The following is a 24,876-nucleotide window of genomic DNA, read 5'->3' on the forward strand; positions in this document are numbered from 1 at the left end:
CACACTATACACGCACATACACATGGATTTAGAACTGTAGATGTGGTGGAATAGGGGCCTAAGGGCACACAGTGTGTTGCAAAATCTGTGAACGTATTGTAATGTTTTTTTAAAAATTGTATAACCTGCCTTAATTTTTCTGGACCCCAGGAATAGTTACTGCTGCCAGCAGCTAATGGGGATCCATAATAAATACAAAAATTGGAATGAAGGTTTTGATGTTGAAGTTAGTATCCTGTATAAGTCCTTGCAAAAAAAATCAAGTTTATCTACATTTATCCAACTCTAATTCCATATTTTTGCAGAAGAACTCATTGGCCCATGCTCGCTGTGTTACTTTGTATATCACTTCATAAAGCTGGAGGGAGAGGTGGGCCTTAAATCCTTGAGGGTTACAGAGGGTTGTTATATTACTGTAACAGCAGCAGCTGCTTTTCAGGTCTCTGTGAGAGGGCAGGCAGGGAGAGGGGTCTAAAACTGCCATGCAGGGAGATGTAGCTGGCCTTTCACAGAACAGCTGGCCTTTCACTGCATGACTGAAAACCTGAACTAACAACAACAAATACTGCCCTCACTATCTATTCTAAAAACATGTTCATTAAGGAATTCTGGAATACATACTGCCCACATACTAGCTATGCTCTGAGTACATCTTCATTAAGGAACTATGGGATATGTAGTGCTCTAGGGGAGGAGTACGCGGCTACATTTGGCCGAAGGAAGATTTTTGTCAGAGAGAAAATAATTATAAAAACAATTAGTTGTGAGGCCGATTGCATGCACTGCCAAATTCTCTAAACTGGAAGTGGCTTATGGTAAAGAAATGAACAGTCAATTCTCTGGCAACAGCTACACTAACATTCAAAAGCACCGTTTTTTGTCCATTAAAATAACATCAAATTGATCAGAAATACAGTGTAGACATTGTTAATGCTGTAAATGACTATTGTAGCTGGAAATGGCAGATTTTTAATGGAATATCTATATAGGCTTACAGAGGTACATTATCAACAACCATCACTACTGTGTTCCAATGGCACGTTGTGTTAGCGTATCCAAGTTTATCATTTTAAAAGGCTAATGGATCATTAGAAAACCCTTTTGCAAGTATGTTAGCACAGCTGAAAACTGTTGTTCTAATTAAAGAAGCAATAAAACTGGCCTTCTTTAGACTAGTTGAGTATCTGGAGCATCAGCATTTGTGGGTCCAATTACAGGCTCAAAATGTCTAGAAACAAAGAACTTTCTTCTGAAACTCATCAGTTTATTCTTGTTCTGAGAAATCAAGGCTATTCCATTAGAGAAATTGACAAGAAACTGAAGATCTCGTACAATGCTGTGTACTACTCCCTTCACAGAACAACGCAAACTGGCTCTAACCAGAATAGAAAGGGGAGTGGGAGGCCCCGGTGCACAACTGAGCAAGAGGACAAGTACATTAGAATGTCTAGTTTGAGAAACAGACGCATCACAAGTCCTCAACTGGCAGCTTCATTAAATATTACCCGCAAACACCAGTCTCAGCGACACCGAGATGCTGGCCTTCTAGGCAGAGTTCCTCTGTCCAGTCTCTGTGTTCTTTTGCCTATATTTTCTTTTTATTGGCCAGTCTGAGATATGTATTTTTCTTTGCAACTTTTCCTAGAAGGCCAGCATCCCGGAGTCGCCTCTTCACTGTTGACGTTGAGACTGGTGTTTTGCGGGTACTATTTAATGAAGCTGCCATTTGAGGACTGATTTTCATGTAAAATAGCCTTGAGTGTCTAAAATATCACCCATAATATTTGTTTTGGATAGAAATGCTCAAAATTACCAGGAAGTTTGAAAAGACAGGCTGAGTGGGCAGGGAGCTTAAATGTATGAGCTCGCCTTGACTAACAGCGCTTTTAAACAACTATGTCAAGCAACTTGGATGCAGTGAGCAGTGTTGCAGTAAAATCATCTCAAGCTAATTTGGTGATACACAAAGAAACTCATACAACATCAAAATTGCTTAAATGAGGTCAGGTTAAAAAAAAAATCTATGTGTTTATATTTACACAGTAACTTCGGAAAATATTCGGACCCCTTGACTTCTTCCACATTTTATTACGCTCCAAATTCCTCACCAATCTACACAGAATACTCCATAATGACAAAATGAAAACAGGCTTTTAGAAATGTTAGCAAATATTTATTTAAAAAAAAGGAAAAAAATACCTTAGTTACATGAGTATTCAGACCCTATGCTATGAGACTTGAAATTGAGCTCAGGTGCTTCCAGTTTCCATTGATCATCCTTGAGATTGGAGTCCAGTTATTGGAGTCCACCTGCAGTAAATTAAATTGATTGGACATGATTTGGAAAGGCACACACCTGTCTATATAAGGTCCCACTTTTGACAGTGCATGTCAGAGCAAAAACCAAGCCATGAGGTTGAAGGAATTGTCTGTAGAGCGCCTAAACAGGATTGTATCGAGGCACAGATCTGGGGAAGGATACCAAAACATTTCTGCAGCATTGAATGTTCCCAAGAACACAGTGGCTTCCATCATTCTTAAATGGAAGATGTTCGGAACCACCAAGACTCTTCCTAGAGCTGGCCGCCAGACCATACTGAGCAATCGGGGGTGAAGGGCCTTGGTCAGGGAGGAGACCAAAAACCTGACGGTCACTCTGACAGAGCTCTAGAGTTCCTCTGTGGAGATGGGAGAACCTTCCAGAAGGACAAGCATCTCTGCAGCACTCCACCAATCAGGCCTTTATGGTACAGTGTCCAGGACGGAAGCCACTCCTCAGTGAAAGGCACATGACATCCCGCTTGGAGGTTGCCAAATGGCACCTAAAGACTGTCAGACCATAAGAAACAAGATTCTTTGGGCTGATGAAAACAATGAATGACAAGCGTTACGTATGGAGGAAACACAGCTGTTAAAGCATCATTTTGTGAGGATGTTTTTCAGCAGCAGGGACTAGGCGACTAGTCAGGATCGAGGAAAAGATTAATGGAACAAAGTACAGAGATGATGAAAACCTGCTCCAGAGTGCTCAGGACCTCAGACTGGGGAGAAGGTTCACCTTCCAACAGGACAATCACCCTAAGCAGACAGCCAAGACAACGCAGGACAAGTCTCCCGATCAAACATCTCTGGGGAGACCTGAAAAAACCTGTGCAGCAGTGCTCCCCAAGCGACCTGACAGTGCCTGCAGAGAATGGGAGAAACTCCCTAAATACAGGTGTGCCAAGCTTGTAGTGTCATACCCAAGAAGACTTGATGCTGTAATCTCTGCCAAAGGTGCTTCAGCAAAGTACTGAGTAAAAATTCTGAATAATTATGTAAATTTGATATTTCAGTTTTGTATTTTTAATAAATTAGCAACAATGTCTGAACCTGTTTTTGCTTTGTCAAAATTGTGTATTAAGTTGAGATTCAATCAATTTCAGAATAAGGCTGTAATATAACATAATTGGGAAAAATGTCAAGGAGTCTGAATACTTTTCAAAGGCACTGTATATCCCATTTGGCATGTCTCTTGTGATGTTATCACAGCAACACTGATTGATGTGTTGACTTGACAACTGCGTCAAAGTTTTGAACAACCCTCCCCACTTTTGTTCCATGCTGGCTGAAGACCTAGCTAGCCATTAACTAGCTAACACCAGACACAGATGAAAGGGGAAACATATAAGTATCTTTTCCATAGATGAACGGGGTAAACTTTTAATGGTGCACTATTTGCAGAGACACTACAGTCAAATGTTGGCACCAGTAGTAGCTCCTAGCTATATAAACCATGCCTGTCTCCAAACAAGCCTTCTCTGACGTTGGTTACAAGGCGGTACTTATTTACATTTCTCAACCTGAAACGTTCTCTATAGATCCTTTTGAAGAACCATACATGTTTTTAAAATTCTGGTCAGCCATCCCATATTGTTAAAATTCCATTGGTGTTAATTGACAAGTTGAATCAAGAGAGCTAGCTCTGGAACAGCTGGGGATCCCCGAGGAGAGCATTAAGAAATACATTTAAAACAAACCATTCTCAATTGACAGAAGCCCATACATGAGTGTTTCACACAACCCTACCACTAACCATAGACATAATATGCACTTGCATAACACAACACCTTGGATGAACTGGAATGACCACACAAACCACACACCAAAATATCTTAATGAGCCACCTCCCCTCCATTTGAATTATCACTGAAAGAGCAAAGAACCATTTTGTGAACTGTAAATAACCATTGAAGAACTCAAAGGGTTATTTGAGTCATTATGGTTCCACATAGAAATCTCACCCTTCCCAAAGAAACTTTGAAGAACTCCATTTATTTTGTGGGTATGTGTGTAATGCAAAAGGATGGGCAAAACAGGACACAATTCAGACAGAAAGTACAGTGATCAGTGTATCAAAATAAACTACAAAACACTTGTTTTTCTTATGTATTTTATTAAAATACATACTCAAATACAAAAATACATTTGCAAGTAACGGTTGAAAAAATGTTTCTTGTTATAACTGTGATATGTTGTTGTTAATCTACCTTAGTTGAGCAAGTCACTCCGGATAGGAGTGTCTGCTAAATGACCAAAATGTAAATGTATGTGTGAAGATGAACAAACCAAAATCAACAACAAAGCACACTGGGGTACTATTAATGGCCTTGTTTCAGGACAGAGCTCATTAGAATAATACTCAGCAGGCTTTGCAATTTTTACAAAAAAAAAATAGAAATTTTAGTCATTTACCAGACGATCTTATCCAGAGTGGTTTACAATTAGTGCATCCATCTTAAGATAGCTAGGTGAGACAACAACATATCAAAATCGTATCAAGTATATTTTCCCTCAGCAAAGTATTTATCAACATTTTTATATATTCAGTAACAGTCAAAAGTTTGGACACACCTACTCATTCCAAGGTTTTTCTTTATTTGTACTATTTTCTACATTGCAGAACAATAGTGAATACATCAAAATGATGAAATGACACATGGAATCATGTAGTAACCAAAAAAGTTATATTTTATATTTGAGATTCTTCAAAGTAGCCACCCTTTCTTTGCCTTGATGACAGCTTTGCACACTCTTAGCATTCTTTCAACCAGCTTCATGAGGTAGCCACCTAGAATGCATTTCAATTAACAGGTGTGCCTTTTTAAAAGTTAATTTGTGGAATTTATTTCCTTTGAGACAATCAGACAATCATTTGTGAAAAGGTAACGGTGGAATACAGATGATAGCCCTATTTTTGTAAAATACATAGTCTATATTATGGCAAGAACAGGTCAAATAAGCAAGTAGAAATGACAGTCCATCGTTACTTTAAGACGTGAAGGTCAGTCAATGAGGAACATTTCTATAACCTTTAAAGTTTATTCAAGCGCAGTCGCAAAAACCATCAAGTGCTATGATGAAACTGGCTCTCATGAGGACAGCCAGAGGAAAGGAAGACCCAGCTTTATTAGAGTTAAACGCACCTCAGAAATTGCAGCCCAAATAAATGCATCAGAGTTCAAGTAACTGAGACATCTCAAAATCAACTGTTGAAGAGGAGACTGTGTGAATCTGTGTGAGGCCTTCATGGTCGAATGGATGCAAAGAAACCACTACTGAAGGTCACCAATACGAAGAAGAGACTTGCTTGGGCAAAGTAACACGAGCAATGGACATTAGACCAGTGGAAATTTGTCCACAGGTCTGATGAGTACAGATTTTTCGTTTTGTGAGACGCAGAGTGAGTGAACGGATGACCTCTGCATGTGGTTCCCACAGTGAAGCATGGAGGAGGAGGTGTGATGTTGTGAGGGTGCTTTCATGGTGACGCTGTCAGTGATTTATTTAGAATTCAAGGCACACTTAACCAGCATGGCTACCACAGCAATCTGCAGCAATACGCCATCCTATACGGTTTGCGCTTAGTGGGACTATCATTTGTTTTTCAATAGGACAATTACCCAACACACCTCCAGACTGTGTAAGGTATATTTAAACAAAAAGGAGAGTGATGGAGTGCTGCATCAGATGACCTGGCCTCCACAATCTCCTGACCTCAACCCAATTGAGATGGTTTGGGATGAGTTGGACCGCAGAGTGTAGGAAATGCAGTCAACAAGTGTTCAGCATATGTGGGAACTCCTTCAAGACTGTTGGAAAAGCACTCCAGGTGAAGCTGGGTGAGAGAATGTCAAGCGTGTGTAAAGCTGTCATTAAGGCAAAGGGTGGCTACTTTGAAGAATCTCAAATATAAAATATATTTTGATTTGTTTAACACTTTTTGGTTACTACATGATTCCATGTGTTATTTCATAGTATTGATGTCTTCACTGTTATTATACAATTTAGTAAAAATAAAGAAAAACCCTTGAATGAGTAGGTGTGTCCAAACTTTTGACAGTGGGCTCCAAAATTACTGGCACCCCTGATTGGCAATGCACAAATAATGCTTAAATAAATATAAACTCAAAATACCAACATGTGAGAAATACGATACTTTATTAATGTTTCAATGGAACCAACCAAAATAATTTTTTGATTTATTTAAAAGTCAATGTTCTCCAAATCAAGGTTTCACAATTAATGGCAACATTAAAGATTATTGTACATACCAAAAATTAAACCACAAATGATTCTTGGGGATTTTGTTGCTTCTCTCACCATCCTCCTCCCTATCCTGGGGGCAAAATGCATTTGCATCCTCTACCCCTGAGGTTTTCAACTGTTCCATATCTTTTTCATTTTTTAGTAATTGCCCTGACAGTGCTCAGTGGTATATTCAATCGGTTGTGGATCTTCTTGTAGCCATTAACAGATTTATGAAGGTCTACAACCATTTGTCTCTTTTGAACTGCCAGTTCTTTTGTTTTCTTCATGGTGTTGGATGACAGTGGGATATTGCATGTGTGTTACCTCATCGTTATACCCTAGTGAAACAGGAAGTGATGTAATGGCTCAATATAATTCCTTAAGACTTAGATCAACTTAAATGAGTCAAATTTAATTTGTGGTTTATTTTTGGTAGATTTCTTCTGATTTTCCCATGATGTCAAGGAAAGAGGCACTGAGTTTGAAGGTAGGCAATACATCCACAGGTACACTTCCAATTGACTCAAATGATGCCAATTAGCCTATCAGACACTTCTAAAGCCATGACATCATTTTCTGGAATTTTCCAAGCTGTTTAAAGGCACAGTCAACTTAGTGTATGTAAACTTCTGACCCACTGGAATTGTGGGTGAAATGATCTGTATGTAAACAATTGTTAGGAAAATTACTTGTGTCGTACACGAAGTAGACGTCCTAACCGACTTGCCAAAACTACAGTTTGTTAACAAGAAATTTGTGGAGTGGTTGAAAAATGAGTTTTAATGACTCCAACCTAAGTGTATGTAAACTTCCAACTTCAACTGTATAAATTTTATTTTAACTGACAGATAAAATCAATCAATCCAAACTGTGCAGCAGCTGGTTGATGAATGGAAAGAGACACCTAATGCAGAATACCGAAAAGTTGAATGACATTCGGACATTGTCAAGCCAAGGCTTCTGACCCTTAGCCCTCCGTGGAATCGACAGTACCACAAAAGAATGCTGAAGTGGCAAAGTCGATATCCACGTTTAGAAACACAGGATCCCTACAGTTATTGTTATTTGTGGTTGTAAACACATTATTTTGAGTTAATTCTATGAGGGTGGAGGGTGTTCAATATATTTTATAGTACAAGGGTCAGGTGAAAATATGTTTAACTTTGGGCGGGGGGGGGGGGGGGGGGGGGGTGTAATTTTTTTAATGACACCTTGAGGCAGACCAGTAAATTCCGATCTGTCCCTAACATTAATCCAATCTGAAATGAATTAAATGTTGATGCCTGTGGTTGAATTTGAATTAAAATAAGGTTCAAATTTGGTAGAATATTGTGTGGTCTATGTTTGTGCATTGCCAAATAGATGTCCACATAATGTATTCATGTTGACAGGATTATTATGTTGAACTAATGTGCATTCTGCTTGTTAACCAGTTGTCAACTTGTTCATGCCTAAGGGAGATAGGACTGTGTACAGACAAAAAAAATATTAGGGTTCCTCAAGAGTTCTTTGGGAAGGGTGCTGGTTCTATGTGGAACCATAATGACTCAAGAATCCTTTGAGCTCTTCAATGGTTCTTTACAGTTCACATAAGGGTTCTTTGCTCTTTTAGTGATGAATGTAGGGGAGGTGGCTCATTAAGATATGAGGGGGGCTTTTTTTGTGCAACCGTGAGTGAGAGTGTCCTTCTAGTTTATCTAACGTGTTGTGTTATGCTCCTCTATATGATTATGGGCAGTGGCATATCTTGTGAAAGATTTTGCATGGCCTTGCGTCAATTGAAAATGGTTGACTAAATCAGTCAGAGTTCCTCAATTCTCTCCTCATGGACCCCCAGCTGTTCCAGAGGTAGCTCACTTGATTCAACTCAACACCTATGAATTTATTGCAACACAGAACCTTTCAGATTGATAACGGTTATTTATAGAACCCTTCTCCATAAAATAAACAGTTACTTATAAAGGTTCTAAAAATGACCATAAAAAAGTGTTATATATAGCACCAAAAAGGATTGTAACCATAGCGGAGCTCTTTTTTAGTTCTAGAAAGAACCTTTTTAATGGTTCTTTATAGAACCTTAGGAAAGGGTGTTTTATAGCATCATACGGGTTCCATTTAGAACCTCATGAGCATGGTTCTTTATAGAACCTTGAAAAAAGTGTTCTATATAGCACCAAAAAGGGTTCCACTATGCTTACATGCCAAATAACCCCAATCTGGTACTATTTAGAGCCATTATTTTTTTGTCTGTAGGTCTCTGGGAATGAACAGACACACGTGTAGTTTTGGGAAACATAAATAATTGCTAGAATATCTGTGTAACCCTTTATGTAAACATGTGTGCTAAAAAAAATGGGAATTTACTTTAAACTATAGAGTAAAATGTGCACAATGTGAGTTAAAGGCAACTTCCTCACAACAATAAACCAACCATCAGCACCATGGACAGCACCACCATAAGCATCTCCCAGAAGTGCTGTGTGGGTGGTTCAGACGGAGAACAACACTTGACAACATTCTTCCATCACATTACAGCCTTGGATACATTTTTGGTGATTGGATCAATTTGTTGTGTAATGGTTTATACCAGACAAATACAATTAGAATGAAGACCTCCCTATTCCTCTCAGAAGTCAAATTCTTACTGCTCGTTTGGGCATCTTCAAAGGACCAGCTGTGCTGTGCTACTTGATATGCAATCATCTTTGACTGTTGATTATTCCCCCCCAAAAAACGACACATCCAGAATAACGATACATCTAGCAGACAAAGCACAAAGATTCGATTTGGAATTAAAAACATTCTGACATAACCCTAACCCGCACATTGAGTATTTGGATGGGTATATTTGTCATTAATTTATTACATTTGCTCATTATTTATACGTGTGTAATATATTTGTATATTGACACACATTTGTGCGTTTAGGATTTTGTATATCTCTGTATCCCTGCGCGTTAAACAGAGAGCCCCGGTAGGGTCAGGCTGTGTGACATTCATTGGGCGCTTCTGGCGCTATCTGCGCCCGTGTAGCACAATGTATCCACATCATCGCCATGTAATCCCACCCGTTAATCTGTTTAAATGCGGAAACTGTATGATTTACCGGAGCACTGTCTAGCGAGCAGGCACTGGGTCTTTTATCGGACCAATTAACCGCCCGCCACGTTGTAGCTCTAATACAGAGGGGAAAATGGCGTGTGTTTAAACCTACTTGGGTGAGTTCTGTGCCCATCAAGACGAGGACGATAAGACTCAGGATCTTGCTCGAGGGCTGCATCTCTTGCCTCCGGTGTGTGGAACGTACCAATGCTCTCACATGCAGATCGGTTCCTTTGCGTCCCCCGCACGGCAGTCCTCTCCTCTCCACTCCCTCCTAGCGCTGAGGTCGCTCGACGTCTGTTTATCACTCAGCAATCAAAAAGTAGAAAGCGATAAATCTGTGCGGAATCACAGTCTCTTCGCATATTTAAAAACAAATAAAAAATAATCTCGGCTTCTCTCGGTCTCCGTGTTTCTGCTCTCCCTCTTTCGTCCTCCTTTTCGTCCTCTAATCGCCACTACGGGTTCTGATAAACATTTGCGAAGGAAGACGTTGGTTTACGGAAAGCTGCACCGGTTACTCAGATTTTGCCAAAACTTTGCTCCCCTGCCTCGAGCCTCAGAATAGCGATTGGTGAAAAAATGTGAGAGACGGCGGAGCTGTCCACGGTGTTGAACCAGGAAGTGACATGCCAGAGCGTGGGAAAATCAAACAGGGAGCGCACGAGAGATATGAGAGGAGGCCTAATATTTGACATTTTTGTATCGTGTCCCTCAATTCTAGTATTTCATTAATTTGTCACAGGTTTATTAAACTAAAGCTGGCCTGTCTGTGTTCTAGATTAGTCCATTGGGAGATTCTTCTTTGATTTGGCTCATATTCCAAAATAATGGTATTCATTTCACATTTATTTCACATACACCTCTGTTCATTGATATTGAAATAAGACATGACCATAGTCTGTAGACATGACCATAGTCTGTAAGGCTGAAATCGTGTGTTTGTTTGTAAATTGGGAAATTGATTAAGCAACACTGGCGGTAACAGTGGCTTCACTGTCAAAATAGAAAGACTCAAAACACTGGGATTGTGTAATGTTGTTTGTGTTGCATGAAACCATGAAAAGTAGTGTCGAGATCTCGTTTTTGGGAGGTGTTTGAATGTAAACCGAATGTAAGTGTTACGATGCACAGAAAGGAAAGTGTTTCTAAAAAAATGGAATAGCCTTATTCTGAAACACCCAGAGTGGTTCTTCAATCTGAGTATTAGTGTTTTTAAGAGAGGGTTTGAAAACACTTTGAGTTTCAGTGTATGTAAAATGCAGCATCAAAACAAACATAAATATATATTTTTAGCAGACTGTGTGAGACTGAGAAATGCAAACGGTTTCTACCTTAGATATTGATTAATGATAAGGGTCTATGAAGAAATGTTTGTTGTGGAATTCTAATTCTAACTATATTTTATGAGAATAACCAAAGATAGAGAAAATGAAGTTATTGAACTCATTGGAAGTCTGTTTTTAATATCCTTGCACTTCCTATTTTGCCCTGTGGCTCTGTTTTTCGAGGACTGTAGGTCATTAAAAAAATGTCAGACTTCATTGGTATTTTACACAATGTTGTATGCATGTTTGAAGAAAGAAAAGTACACCTCTATATTAGTATTAAGCAACTCGTTGTGCCATGAGGCATAATTGCTCACTATGAACAGATTTAAAAACCGTCAGGCAAAATGAAGTTCAACGATGAGACGACCCATTCCCACATTTCTAGCTTGTGATGTTGGAGGCTAATACCGTATCCTGCCATGTTTCTGGAAAACCTGCAGTTGCTCCTGGGGGATCGAGAACTGTGCCTGCCAAAATGGGTTAAACGGGCAAATGATCAGATGCATAAATCAATGTTAAACATTAAAATACTCCAAAAGAAGGGATCAAAGGATCGACAGGATTTGAAACCACATAATAATGTTTAGGAGCTTCAGAGAGAGGAAACGACACCAAACGAGGAAGTATCTAAATGAACTCGAAACACCAAAACAGGTGTTGCAGAACACTTGATTAAGTGGTGTTAAGTCACACCAAGTAATGTTTCAAAACATCTCAGGATAATGTGTTTCAATACTCCAGCAAAGTTAAGGTTTTGGCTCCTTCGCATCGGTTACAGCTCAGTTGCCACTTGTTTTGGTGTTACGAAGCACTTCATTTTAACAGTGTTCATGCTGTGTGGTAGGCTGCAACTACAGCCTGTTCTTGATACGCTTTACCCAACTGCACACTAGGGATATCGCAGTTCATGAAATTGACTGCGACCGTAGTTGGAATTGAAAGTGCAGTTCAACACTTTTCATCCGAATGCCTTCCTCTCGTAGCCACATGTGATGGACAATGTGTTAAAGTGCTGTGTGTCAGCTTGAAGAGGGTTTTATAGACTTTTATAGACTGTCACTGGAAGCTGGCTTATGTCCTCCCTCAAACTAAAGTGAAAATATGTTGGTGGTGTGTGTGTCTGTGTGTACGTGTGTGTCTAGAGGGGGTATGTGTGTGTGGGGGTGTGTGTATGTGCCACAGGTAAGTGTGTGTAACTGAGTTTCTATGCTACAATATTATGCATGGAGAGAATCTAACTATTTGGATTGGGTATATTAGTGCACAGGGGGTCTTGTTTGTGTATGCAGTAGCCCACAGTGCTGGGCCGCTGTGTGTAAGCCTATGTGCTTTGTCACTTTAGTGGTCTATTTAGCATTCTCCCTCTGTGCCGAGCTCATTTCATTGTGTGCTTCAGTAATGGCCTCTTTTCTCTCAGATGCAGACCAAAAGTAATTCCTCTGTCAATTGCTTGCCCGAGAAGTCTTTGATGCGATTCCATGGCTGCCAGGCTGCCTGCGTCTCGATGGAATTGTGTCATACACTAACAGCTTAAAGGCATGTAGCATCAGACACACACGCCTTAATTTGTTAAACAGCTTACAGAGGGACCCAGCTAGCTGTAGCTGGCTAAATGTGTTCACTTACATCTACTCTACTAGCTACAAAGGACTGAGCCAATGAAGTACATGGTGTATGTCCCGAATGGCACCCTATTCCCTTTATAGTGCACTACTTCTGACCAGAGCCTGCCTACGGCTCTGGTCAGAAGTAGTGCACTATAGGGAATAGGGTGCCACTTGGGATGAATCCAGAGAGATACTATGGGGTAATGTAATGTGGAGAACATGCTACATAACATGCTGCATAGACTACTAGTTGTTAGTTTTACTAACCGTTTTTCCTTAAGATAGTGAAGTCGGGTAAACATCTTATTACACTTTTACCCTCTATTGCTTTGTGCACAAAATAGTTTTTTATATGGGTGGGCTTTCGAAAGGAAAAGCTAGCTACATTAGGTGCCCTCAAATTAGCTGAGAGGTTAATGGGAAAAAGCTTGACTGCATGTAGCCTAAAAGCTATTGTTGTTCAGAACCAGCAGAGCATTACCGCCTAAGTCCCAAATGGCACCCTATTTCCAATATAGTGCACTACATCTGACCTGGGCCCATATCGCTGTTGTCAAAAGTAATGTTCTATATAGTGAATAGGGTGCCATTTGGGATGAACACACTGTCTGTTTAGAGTGGTTAAGCTGCTCTACTCTCAGTCTTGAAAACAGTAATACAATATGCCTACAATCTAAACATTTTATGGTGCCTCCATTATCATGGGACTTGAGTAATATATCACCATGTTGTGGCCTACAGTGTACAGTACACTCTTAGAACAAAGGGTTCCAAAAGGGTTCTTTGCAGAGGGATAGGGTTCTACCAAGAACCGTTGTCATCTAAAGAACCCTTTTTGGAAGACAATGGTTCTTTGTTGGGCAAAGAGTTCAACCTAGAACCTTTTTCATCCTAAGAACTGTTTTTGGGAGAAAGTGTACTTTGATGATTGTTTGGAAGGCAAGAAGAGTTCTACATAGAGCCCTTCTGATTCTGAATAAGCTTTCTTATTGGATTTTCTCTTTCTTTTAAATTGTGCCTGAGCTTAATGTTTACCTCAACATTTGCTGTTGTTGGTAGATAGGTTTGGAACTCTCTTTCTTATTGGTCTATTAACTCATTTACAGCAGGGTGACGTCACCATGCAAAGCCAAAACTCCATCCCACCAAACAGGCTGACACTTCAAGCTGTCTTTTCAAACAGCTCTTACACTAAAAGTGCGTGATCATAATTTTCACAATTTCACAGTATTATTCCAACCTCACAGTGTGTAAATATATACAATTCTAAGGATATTCTCCCTTTTTGACTGCACTGGGCCTTTAATGAATGCATACAATTTTCTCTGTCACTCCTCTCATCCTTTCCTATTGAGCTAATAAAGAGTGAGAAAGAGAGAGCGCGAGAGAGAGAAAGAGAAGAGTGTGAGTAAAGGGTGAGCGGGAGAAACAGAGGGGGAGAGACAGAAGGATTGATGCATTACATTCTGTATTAACTTGGAGACAGAGCTGGAGTCACAGAGAGAGAGCGCGAGACGATTAAGAGAGAAAGACAGAGGGAGTCTGTGATATTTTTGTCCTAATAGAATTCACGCCCATTTCTCCAGGCAGTCGGCCATTACACTCCCCAGCCATCATCACCACCTCTCAGCTCTTATCAGCCCCCTCCATGGAGACTCAGCGGCAGATATAAAAAAATATGATTCTCACCCCTTTTATGTCTCTGAGATGTCCCATTCATTCAAATTGGCTGCTGTGCAGCCTCTGATGCAGCCCATTGCTTTGGGTCATGATCAATCCGGGGCTGGCAGAGAGAGAGAGAGAGAGAGAGAGAGAGGAGGGGGGAAAGAGAGACAGAGTGTGTGTGACAGACAGAGACAAAAGGGAGAGCGAGAGAGAGAGCTCCATTTAAAGTCTGATTGAACAGCGGGACCGGACGGAAGGCCCAGAGGGGAAGGGCGGGGCAGGCAGCATCATATGACTAACTACTAATGAGTCCGCTAATTATTCTAATTTCAGTTGGGCTCCAGATTCTCCCGAGAGAGAGGAAGAAGTAAAGAAGGAAGAAGGGAAGGGAAAGGGGAAATTAAAGGGTTATGTCTTTGTTTTTGCCTTGTCTCTATTTTTCTGTCTACTTTAAAAGTTTAATTTTCACACATAAAGGACATTGGGGGGATGATAGCATAGCGAAGCCACTCAGGCAGAGGATAAAGCTGTTGATTATAGGGATGTTTATGGGGATTTTTTATGGGCTGTTAGTGTTGTGGTCACACTCAAAATTAAACAAAGGCATTTACTCTCAGACAGAAGCATTCTCTCTCACGCACACACACACCTAGCAGGCATCAACACTGAAAGCAACACTGTTTTTTTGGGGGTTACTCTGTGTGCACTCTAAAAGGAAATGGTTCTATGTTGTGCCAAATAAGGGTTCTTTGCCTTGCAACCATTACGGAAGTTTTTTTGGTGCTATATGGAACCATGCTTATAAGGTTCTATAGGGAACCTGTATGGTGTTATAAAGAATAGTTTCCGAAGGTTCTATGAAGAGCCATTAATAAAAGTTGTATATAGTACTGATGGAGAAATAAAGCTTTTTGAAGCATTGAGCTTTTCCAGACAATTGTGTCACAATAGGTTCATTACTCAAGGCTTTGATCAACACAGTGTACATTTATTTGTTTTACAACTAGGCAAGTCAGTTAAGAATAGATTCTTATTTACAATGATGGCCTAGGAACAGTGGGTTAACTGCCTTGTTCAGGGGCAGAACGACAGATTTGTACCTTGTCAGCTTGGGGATTTGAACTTGCAACCTTTCGGTCACTAGTCCAACACTCTAACCACTAGGCTACTGGTCAAATTACTATAGATGACATCCCAAACCCCGTAGCGCGTGCACAGCATAGCCTTTTTGTCTGCTACCAAACTAATACCAAACGTAGGTCGACAAAAGGAAACCTTGGACATCAATGATCACGTGCTTTTGATAAAGTGAGACAGGCATTGGCACACTGCTTCAAAGTACACTTTATTAGCAACTTCTATGCATTCCTTGGTATCAAACGTAACATCACTAGCTATCATCAGTTGGGTTTTTATTTACCTTCATGCTGGGTTGACCCAGCAGATGTTTTTTTTAAATATATGCAGTCCATAGGTTATTTTCAGGAAGCACGGCCAATTGTGGCCGTTGGATTGCCGATAGGTCTCCTTGGCCAACCATTAGAATAAATGTAATTTGTATTTAAAACACTGCCATATTTTATCATCGGATCCAGCTTTGCCGGCTGAATTTAAATATCCACCACGTATTGTATAGGAGAGGTTGCAATTTACGCGATAAATTGTTTCACGCCAACTGCCAGCCCCAAAATAAAATTTGCCAAGCTCTTTTACGCCCTCTACCAAATGGTAGCTATAAACGCAGAGGATGCGCACAGTGCAACAATATGATCAAGTGTGAATATTTCTGCCACCCACACACAGGAAAACGGTTCCAAATAAATGACATTATTATGTGTTCCACCACCCATGTTATTTACATTATTAAATGTCCATGTGGCCTCTTATATCGGTAAAACCACCCGCTCTCTCAAACAGAGAATTAGTGAACATAAAAGTTCAATCGGGAGAAATGACAGGGATTATCCAGTCGCTGTACATTTCAATGACCTGAAGCATGACATTTCTACCTTTTAGATTTTGTGGCATAGAGAAAGTTAAGATATCAGACAGGGGAGGTGATATTAATAATACTCTGAGTAAAAAAGAGAATGTTTTGGGATTTTCAACCTCCCGACATTATTTCCTAAAGGACTTAATGATGAAATGCCTACAGTATGTATGTTATGTTGTGAATTTGAACATGAAATATGTGTCTCTTGTAGATTATTCTGACGTTTTTCGTATGTACCCTATGACTAATGAAAACTTGCTATGTCCTCATTGAGATTTTACAGACGTGTTTAATACACCTTATTTATACACTTTGGAAATATTTATGAAATGCATATTGTTATATTTGGTAGCACTTATTTATTTTTCCTTTGCCTCCAACCCCCTCCGATGTGTAGAACGGGTGTGGGAGGGGCCAGGTCCACATAATGGTGCAACTTTCAAAAAATCCCAAAAGCTCTGACGAAGGCCGTGTGGCCGATACGTAAGCTTATTAAAGATCAAGAGGAGTTTGCGGTTTCCTTTTTCCTTCATATTTATTATGGATCCCCATTAGCTGCTGCCAAAGCTACTCTTCACGGGGTCCAGCAAAATTAAGGCAGTTTATACAATTTTAAAAACATTACAATACATTCACAGATTTCACAACACACTGTGTGCCCTCCGGCCCCTACTCCACCACATATCTACAGTACTAAATCCATGTGTTTGTAATTGTGTGTGTGTCTGTACGCATGTATCTGTGCCAATGTTTGTGTTGCTTCACAGTCCCCGCTGTTCCATAAGGTGTTTTTTATCTGTTTTTTAAATCTAATTTCACTGCTGGCATGAGTTACTTGGTGTGAAATAGAGTTCCATGTAGTCATAGCTCTGTCATTCCTGTCCACTTCCCTTCAGTATTGTTGCACATTACATATTTATATGTAAAAATCAATATTTAAATATCATAACACAGTTGTAACTACCCCAACATAGACATAGGAACTTGCCGTAGTCAACTTGCGTAAGTCTCAATGGGCTGCAAATTTGTCAATCCTGAACCCTAGCATGTGTCGACAATGCAGCACTACAGATGAACCGGAATGAAATATACTCTCACCAGCTCTGTCCCGGTGGATCATTACTCAATTACCCAACTAAGTGATCCAGCGCTGGGTTGTTTATTTGGTCTCTCTCTCTCCATATGACATTGCATTCCACTTCCTTGGTCATTTTATATACTCCTCTCTTTGTCTCAAACTGTGATTTGTGTGTGTTTTTGTATGGGTGAGATGTACTGTGCATGTATGAGTTTGCTTCCGGGCTTGTGTTAATGAATGGGGATATGTGTCTGTGTTTGTTACGTGTGTATATGCATAGTATTTGTGCATTTCTCTCTCCCTCGTGTGTGTGTGTGTGTGTATGAGTTCACATGCAGGCTGCAGTGGGTAGCCTGGGGACGTCCCTCACATCCAGATACATGCAATATTGTATAAACTGGGTTTATGTAGGTCAGAATAGTATGATGCAGGAAACAAAAAAAGAGAGTGATAGCCTACTGACAGAGAGAAAGAGAGGAATAAACTGAGGAAAGTGTAGGGGAAAGTAAGGTGGGAGAGAGAGAGAGAGAGGTTTAGGGAGGCCATGGTTGGATCATGATTCAGGTGTTGTTGCGGTACAATCCGTTTGATCTCTCTCACTCTCACTCTCGTGTCATAGACGATTGCATTCAAAAAGTACTCAGACCCCTTCACTTTTAACACATTTGTGACCCGATTCAGGAAACTAGGTGTATGTCGCAAGTCACGACCTCACAGGAGAGCCGTTTGATTATTTTTTAATCGAAATTGCGTTTTTGGGCCAGAAATGCCTTCCCGACCATGTGAACTTTCATGTGCCTTAATAACAAACTATGCCATCTGTAAATACAAATCAAATGGTTACATTACAAGCCTAGTTGGTTTAGCCACAGAAAAAGTCAGGAACCTTCCCGCTAGCCATGATCGGCTGAGATAATGAGTGGGCTGGACATGCCGAGAGATGAGTTTGGATTGGTCTGAATTTTACCCCCTTTTCTCCCAAATTTCGTGGTATCCAATTGTTAGTAGTTACTATCTTGTCTCATCGCTACAACTCCCGTACGGGCTCGGGAGAGACGAAGGTCGAAAGGTCGTCCTTTAACCCGGACGACGCTAGGCCAATTGTGCGTCGCCCCACGGACCTCCCGGTCGTAGCCGGCTGCGACAGAGCCTGGGCGCAAACCCAGAGTCTCTGGTGGCACAGCTAGCACTGCGATGCAGTTTTGAAGTCCGTGTAATTCAAGTATAATAGCTAAGGAGATGGAGAAAACACCAGTCTGGCTTACATCTTCAAACCAACGGCAACCATGCATGGCATCAGGCAGGAGAAATGTCCAAAAATGATCTATACTGGTAAAATAGTCTAGCTAGCTACATTTTCAGATTACAGATTACACATTTCTAATTAGTTTCATTTCAAGTGTACTGTTAGCTAGCTAACGTTAGCTGGCTGGGTCGTTTGCTAACGTTATGTGTATGATCTTATTCTTCGTATCTCAGACACATTTGCTTGACTAGTTATTGCCATAGAACCTATATGGCTAGCTACCTGCAGATTCATACCGTGTAGTAACGTCATGAGTTGTGATTATGGGCCATTGTTTAGCTAGATAGCTAGCTACATATCTTATCAAAAGACTTCACTATGCAAGTATCCATTTCAGTAGAATGTCACTGCAACTGTTGATAGATGTACTAGCTGGTAAATTTGCTCTGGCAGTCCGATTTCAGACCATGGGTAAGATAGTCTAGCTAGCTACATTTTCAGATATTAGGCTTTTCTAATTTTCACAAAGTATTTTTATTTCACGTTAAAGTGTACTGTTAGCTAGCTAGCTAACATTAGCTGGCTGGCTCGCTAAATAACGTTTCATCATGTGTTGGGATTCATTGTTTACCTAGCTAGATATCTAGCTACATTTATTAACAAAAGACTCATCTTAGTGTCCCAGAGCGCAGAATAACAGATTATTTTTTAAACGCTCAAAACCGTTGAATATGTCCATAGTCAGTAAACGCCGGCAACAAAGCGTAATTCAATTGTTGCCAGCAGCACAGTTACAGTGCCTTGCAAAATAATTCATCCCCCTTGGCATTTTTCCTATTTTGTTGCATTACAACCTGTAATTTAAAATATATTTTTTATTTTGATGTAATAGACATGCACAAAATAGTCAAAATTTAAGTGAAATTAAAAAAGGACTTGTTTCAAAATTAAAATAAAAAACGGAAAAGTGGTGCGTGTGTATGCATTCACCCCCTTTGCTATAAAGCCCATAAATAACATCTGGTGCTGTAACGGCTTTCATATAGTGAAGGAGAGTCGGACCAAACTGCAGCGTGTCGATTGCGATCCATGTTTATTTAAACAAACGTAAACACGACTAAACACGAACACTACAAAACAATAAACGAAACGAAAACCGAAAACAGCCTATACTTGTGTCAACTACCATCAAACAAGGACATCAAGACACTCAGGACAATCACCCACGACAAACTCAAAGAATATGGCTGCCTAAATATGGTTCCCAATCAGAGACAACGATAAACACCTGCCTCTGATTGAGAACCACTCCAGACAGCCATAGACTTTGCTAGATAACCCCACTAGCTACAATCCCAATACATACACGCCAGAACCCCAGGACAAAACACACCACAATACAAAAAACCCGATGCCACACCCTGGCCTGACCCAATACATGAAGAAAAACACAAAATACTTAGACCAGGGCGTGACAGGTGCAACCAATTACCTCCAGAAATTGCATAATTAGTTGAATAAAGTCCACCTGTGTGTAAGTTTCACATGATCTGTCACCTGATCTCTGTATATACACACCTGTTCCAAAAGGCCCCAGAGTCTGCAACACCACTAAGCAAGGGGCACCACCAAGCAAGCGGCACCATGAAGACCAAGGAGCTCTCCAAACAGGTCAGGGACAAAGTTGTGGAGAAGTACAGATCAGGGTTGGGTTATAAAAATATATCAGAAACTTTGAACATCCCATGGAGCACCATTAAATGCATTATTAAAAAAATTAAAGGATATGGCACCACAACAAAACCTGCCAAGAGACGGCTGCCCATCAAAACTCACGGATCAGGCAAGGAGGGCATTAATCAGAGAGGCAACAAAGAGACCAAAGATAACCCTGAAGGAGCTGCAAAGCTCCACAGCGGAGATGGGAGTATCTGTCCATATGACCACTTTAAGCCGTCCATTCCACAGAGCTGGGCTTTACGAAAGAGTAGGCTAGAAAGAGAAAAATAAGAAAATAAGGAAGCTCATTTGGTGTTTGCCAAAAGGCATGTGGGAGACTCCCCAAACATATGGAAGAAGGTACTCTTGTCAGATGAGACTAAAATTGGGCTTTTTGGCCATCAAGAAAAACGCCATGTCCGCCACAGCAGGGACTGGGAAACTGGTCAGAATTGAAGGAATGATGGATAGAGCAGCCTAACCAGCTCTGCTAGGGCGAGTAATGTTCAGTGAGCTGTTCTCTCTCTCTTAGATGTCTGGAAGTAGCTGGCAAGTTAGTACAGCATGCTCAGATCAACCCTTAAAGAGATGGGTGGGGCTAAGGCTTAAGAGGGTGTGAACAAGGCTGAATGGATGTAGACAAAGAAAGACTCTCCAAAAGTGCTGACAAAACATTGAAAGAGGGTTTTTTCAAATGTGAGTTGTTGTTGATCAGTAAAACAGTATTTAGTCAGCCACCAATTGTGCAAGTTCTCCCACTTAAAAAGATGAAAGAGGCCTGTAATTTTAATCATAGGTGCACTTCAACTATGACAGACAAAATGAGAGAAGAAAATCCACAAAATCACATTGTAGGATTTTTTATGAATTTATTTGCAAATTATTGTTGAAAATAAGTATTTGGTCACCTACAAACAAGCAAGATTTCTGGCTCTCACAGACCTGTAACTTCTTCTTTAAGAGACTCCTCTGTCCTCCACTCGTTACCTGTATTAATGGCACCTGTTTGAACTTGTTAGCAGTATAAAAGACACCTGTCCACAACCTCAAACAGTCACACTCCAAACTCCACTATGGCCAAGACCAAAGAGCTGTCAAAGGACCGGAAACAAAATTGTAGACCTGCACCAGGCTGGGAAGACTGAATCTGCAATAGGTAAGCAGCTTGGTTTGAAGAAATCAACTGTGGGAGCAATTATTAGGAAATGGAAGACATTCAAGACCACTGATAATCTCCCTCGATCTGGGGCTCCACGCAAGATCTCACCCCGTGGGGTCAAAATGATCACAAGAACGGTGAGCAAAAATCCCAGAACCACACGGGGGGACCTAGTGAATGATCTGCAGAGAGCTGGGACCAAAGTAACAAAGCCTACCATCAGTAACACACTACGCCGCCAGGGATTCAAATCCTGCAGTGCCAGACGTGTCACCCTGCTTAAGCCAGTACATGTCCAGGCCCATCTGAAGTTTGCTAGAGAGCATTTGGATGATCCAAAAGAAGATTGGGAGAATGTCATATGGTCAGATGAAACCAAAATCTAACTTTTTGGCAATAACTCAACTCGTCGTGTTTGGAGGACAAAGAATGCTGAGTTGCATCCAAAGAACACCATACCTACTGTGAAGCATGGGGGTGGAATTTTTTTTTCTGTTTTTCTGCAAAGGGACCAGGACGACTGATCCGTGTAAAGGAAAGAATGAATGGGGCAATGTATTGTGAGATTTTGAGTGAAAACCTCCTTCCATCAGCAAGAGCATTGAAGATGAAACGTGGCTGGGTCTTTCAGCATGACAATGATCCCAAACACACCGCCCGGGCAATGAAGGAGTGGCTTCGTAAAAAGCATTTCAAGGTCCTACAATGTGATTTTCTGGATTTTTTTCCTTATTTTGTCTGTCATATTTGAAGTGTACCTATGATGAAAATTACAGGCCTCTCTCATCTTTTTAAGTGGGAGAACTTGCAAATTGGTGGCTGACTAAATACTTTTTTGCCCCACTGTAAGTATTCAGACTCTTTACTCAGTACTTTGTTGAAGCACCTTTGGCAACGATTACAGACTTGAGTCTTCTTGGGTATGACTAAACTTGGCACACCTGTATTTGGGAAGTTTCATGGCTCATGGCTTGGTTTTTGCTCTGACATGCATTGCCAACTGTGGGACCTTATAATGACAGGTGTGTCCCTTTCCAATCTCATGTCCAGTCAATTGAATTTACCAGAGGTGGACTCCAATCAAGTTGTAGAAACTTTGCAAGGATGATCATTGGAAACAGCATTTTTTATACATTTGCAAAATTGTCTAAAAACCTGTTTTTGCTTTGTCATTATGGGGTATTGTGTGTAGATTGATGAGGATAAAAAAAAAATGTTATCAATTTTAGAATAAGGCTGTAACATAACAAAATGTGGAAAAAGTGAAGGGGTCTGAATACTATCCAAAAGCACTGTATGTCTGTGGTTGTGAAAACTCATTATCAGTTAGAGGCTAGAGCTGCTCTTTCTTTGCAAATGGGCTTTCCCTGATGAGTTGCCAGATTTGCACATTTCTTAATTATGGCCCATAAGCTTCGAGCTCTTCCCCTCTGCCTGCATTTCCTCCTCAACCCATTGGGTTGCCAGATTCTCAGATCTCTTAATTACTTCTAGTATATCCCAGGACACAGACGTCACTCACGGTAGAACTAACTGTGTTCCAGTTAATGTGTTGGTGTAATATGGGGTGCTCTCCATGGGTATGAATGGGTTAGGAATTACTTGCAGACTTGGTTGGTGAAGTCTTGTTTGCTGTCCGTTGCTCTATTTGAGTATGTCTTCGCTGTCTAAAGAAAAACATATTTTTTAAAACATTTATTTAAAGCAGTAACTCAGTGTATTCTTACCATTTCATGACTCTACGACCAAGAAAATATATTAAAAATGTCATACTGAAGATTCATAATAATTGTATGTTTGTTAATGGGAAAATATTTTCAATTTCCTGAAAAAAATGTATTTTTTTAGAGATAACAGGTTTTCATCAGACAGCGATAATATGCTACTTCTGATGGGTTGCCAAACTCATTAGCAAGATCCTCTGTGTCTTCTATTGTATGGGTTGCCTTTGCAATCATAGAACTTGTGGCAGTATACTCCCCCCTTCTTGCCTGTACACAATGCCAGGCTGCCACTTCCACACATCAGATAAATCACTATCATTCGCTCAATCAGTTGTGATCAGCGGTGGGTGGGGATGGAATTGGTCTTGTTAGGCTGTTGCATTATCAGTAGTCTATACAGTACGTCACACAGTTACTAAATCATAGCTTGCGTGGTGCATGGGGATTTAAAGGCGTGTTAGGATGGTAAGACCTCCATCTTGGTTGGTATTGAAACGCACGCACGCACACACACATACACCTCTTCTGATGATTTATCAGGTAAAACGGGCTTGCATTGTTTATGCCAGTTAAAATTGCCTCCTAAGTTCAGTTAGGTGGGGAATTGAATGCAGCTCATGATTCAGCTCATGATTCAGCTCATGATTCAAGCGCAGCACATTACAGCAGCGCTCTGGAGTTCAGTTATACAGTACATCAAAGGTGAGAGCTCAGTTTATTTCTGATTAATTTAGCGCTTTACTGTGGCTCCTTCCTAAATGGTATCCTATTACCCATATAGTTCTGGTCAAATGTAGTGCCCCATGAATATGGTGCTATTTGGGACACATTCTGTGTTGCTGTCTGAAAACACAGAAGGAATTATATCTAGACCAAAGATCCAAATCCGTTTGACAAGCTCTTCCTGCAGCACAAAGTATAAAACATTTCTACATTATTTTCTAGCCCTTTGACGTGTATGATTACATATTTGTGATCATTGTTGAATGGTCCCTGAAGCGTACCATCACAAATATGTGATTGGAACAGTAGCAACAGAAAGTATGATGCAACAAGCGTGTCTAAAGTGCATTGTTGTCTGAAAAGCAACTAAAAATGTTTTGTGCTGATGGGAAATAAAGGTTTCACCACTCTATTCCTCAATGTCACCGTTATTGTCAAAGATAAATGCTAATTTCATCATCCAAGTATCAAACAGCCAAACTCAATCCATAAACCAGTGTAAATAACAGGTTACGCTGACCAAAAAACCAAAACATAAGTTAGCGACCTAACAGCAAGACTTGTTCACAATGTACCATATCTCTGGTGAGCACAAGGTAGCAATGTAATATTATTTAGAAAAGAGAAGCGTGTCAGCTAAGCTAACAGCAGCTATGCTACAGTAGAAACGACAATACGATATACAGAAAATGAGGCACTTACTTTGAAAGGAACACACACACGTCAAAATATATTATTTGTAAGGAAAAAAATAATGAAGGGCGCCAGCCAGAAAATGTGCCAGGGGTAAAAAGGTTGTGCAAGGCCTGTTCTGACAACAGATAAGTAAATGTCTGCATACTTGATCTGGGGAAACACTGAGGAGGTGCTTCAGCTCCCGTTGAAGAGAGAAGTTAGTCCGGCTCAAAAATAAATGATCCGCAACAGTGAAATGGGCTACTTCTTCTGTGAATTAATGA

General features: G+C 40.4%; 1 protein-coding gene across 2 annotated transcripts in view; it reads right to left on the reverse strand.

Moving 5' to 3' along the window:
- LOC110509591 (noelin) overlaps positions 1-14,423 on the reverse strand; it is a 64,203-nt gene extending 49,780 nt beyond the window's left edge. Inside the window, exon 1 of one of the 2 annotated variants that reach the window (XM_021590575.2) lies at positions 14,300-14,423. In XM_021590575.2, the coding sequence (XP_021446250.2) occupies positions 14,300-14,326 (27 nt within the window). In that variant the 5' untranslated portion in view covers positions 14,327-14,423. Of the gene's footprint in view, positions 1-9,784; positions 10,273-14,299 lie in introns of those variants that run through there. The other variant, XM_021590574.2, reaches the window with a different exon arrangement.
- Positions 14,424-24,876: the final 10,453 nt, after the last annotated feature.

Source organism: Oncorhynchus mykiss, chromosome Y (assembly GCF_013265735.2).
Source record: "Oncorhynchus mykiss isolate Arlee chromosome Y, USDA_OmykA_1.1, whole genome shotgun sequence".
NCBI classification, from domain to species: Eukaryota; Metazoa; Chordata; class Actinopteri; order Salmoniformes; family Salmonidae; genus Oncorhynchus; species Oncorhynchus mykiss.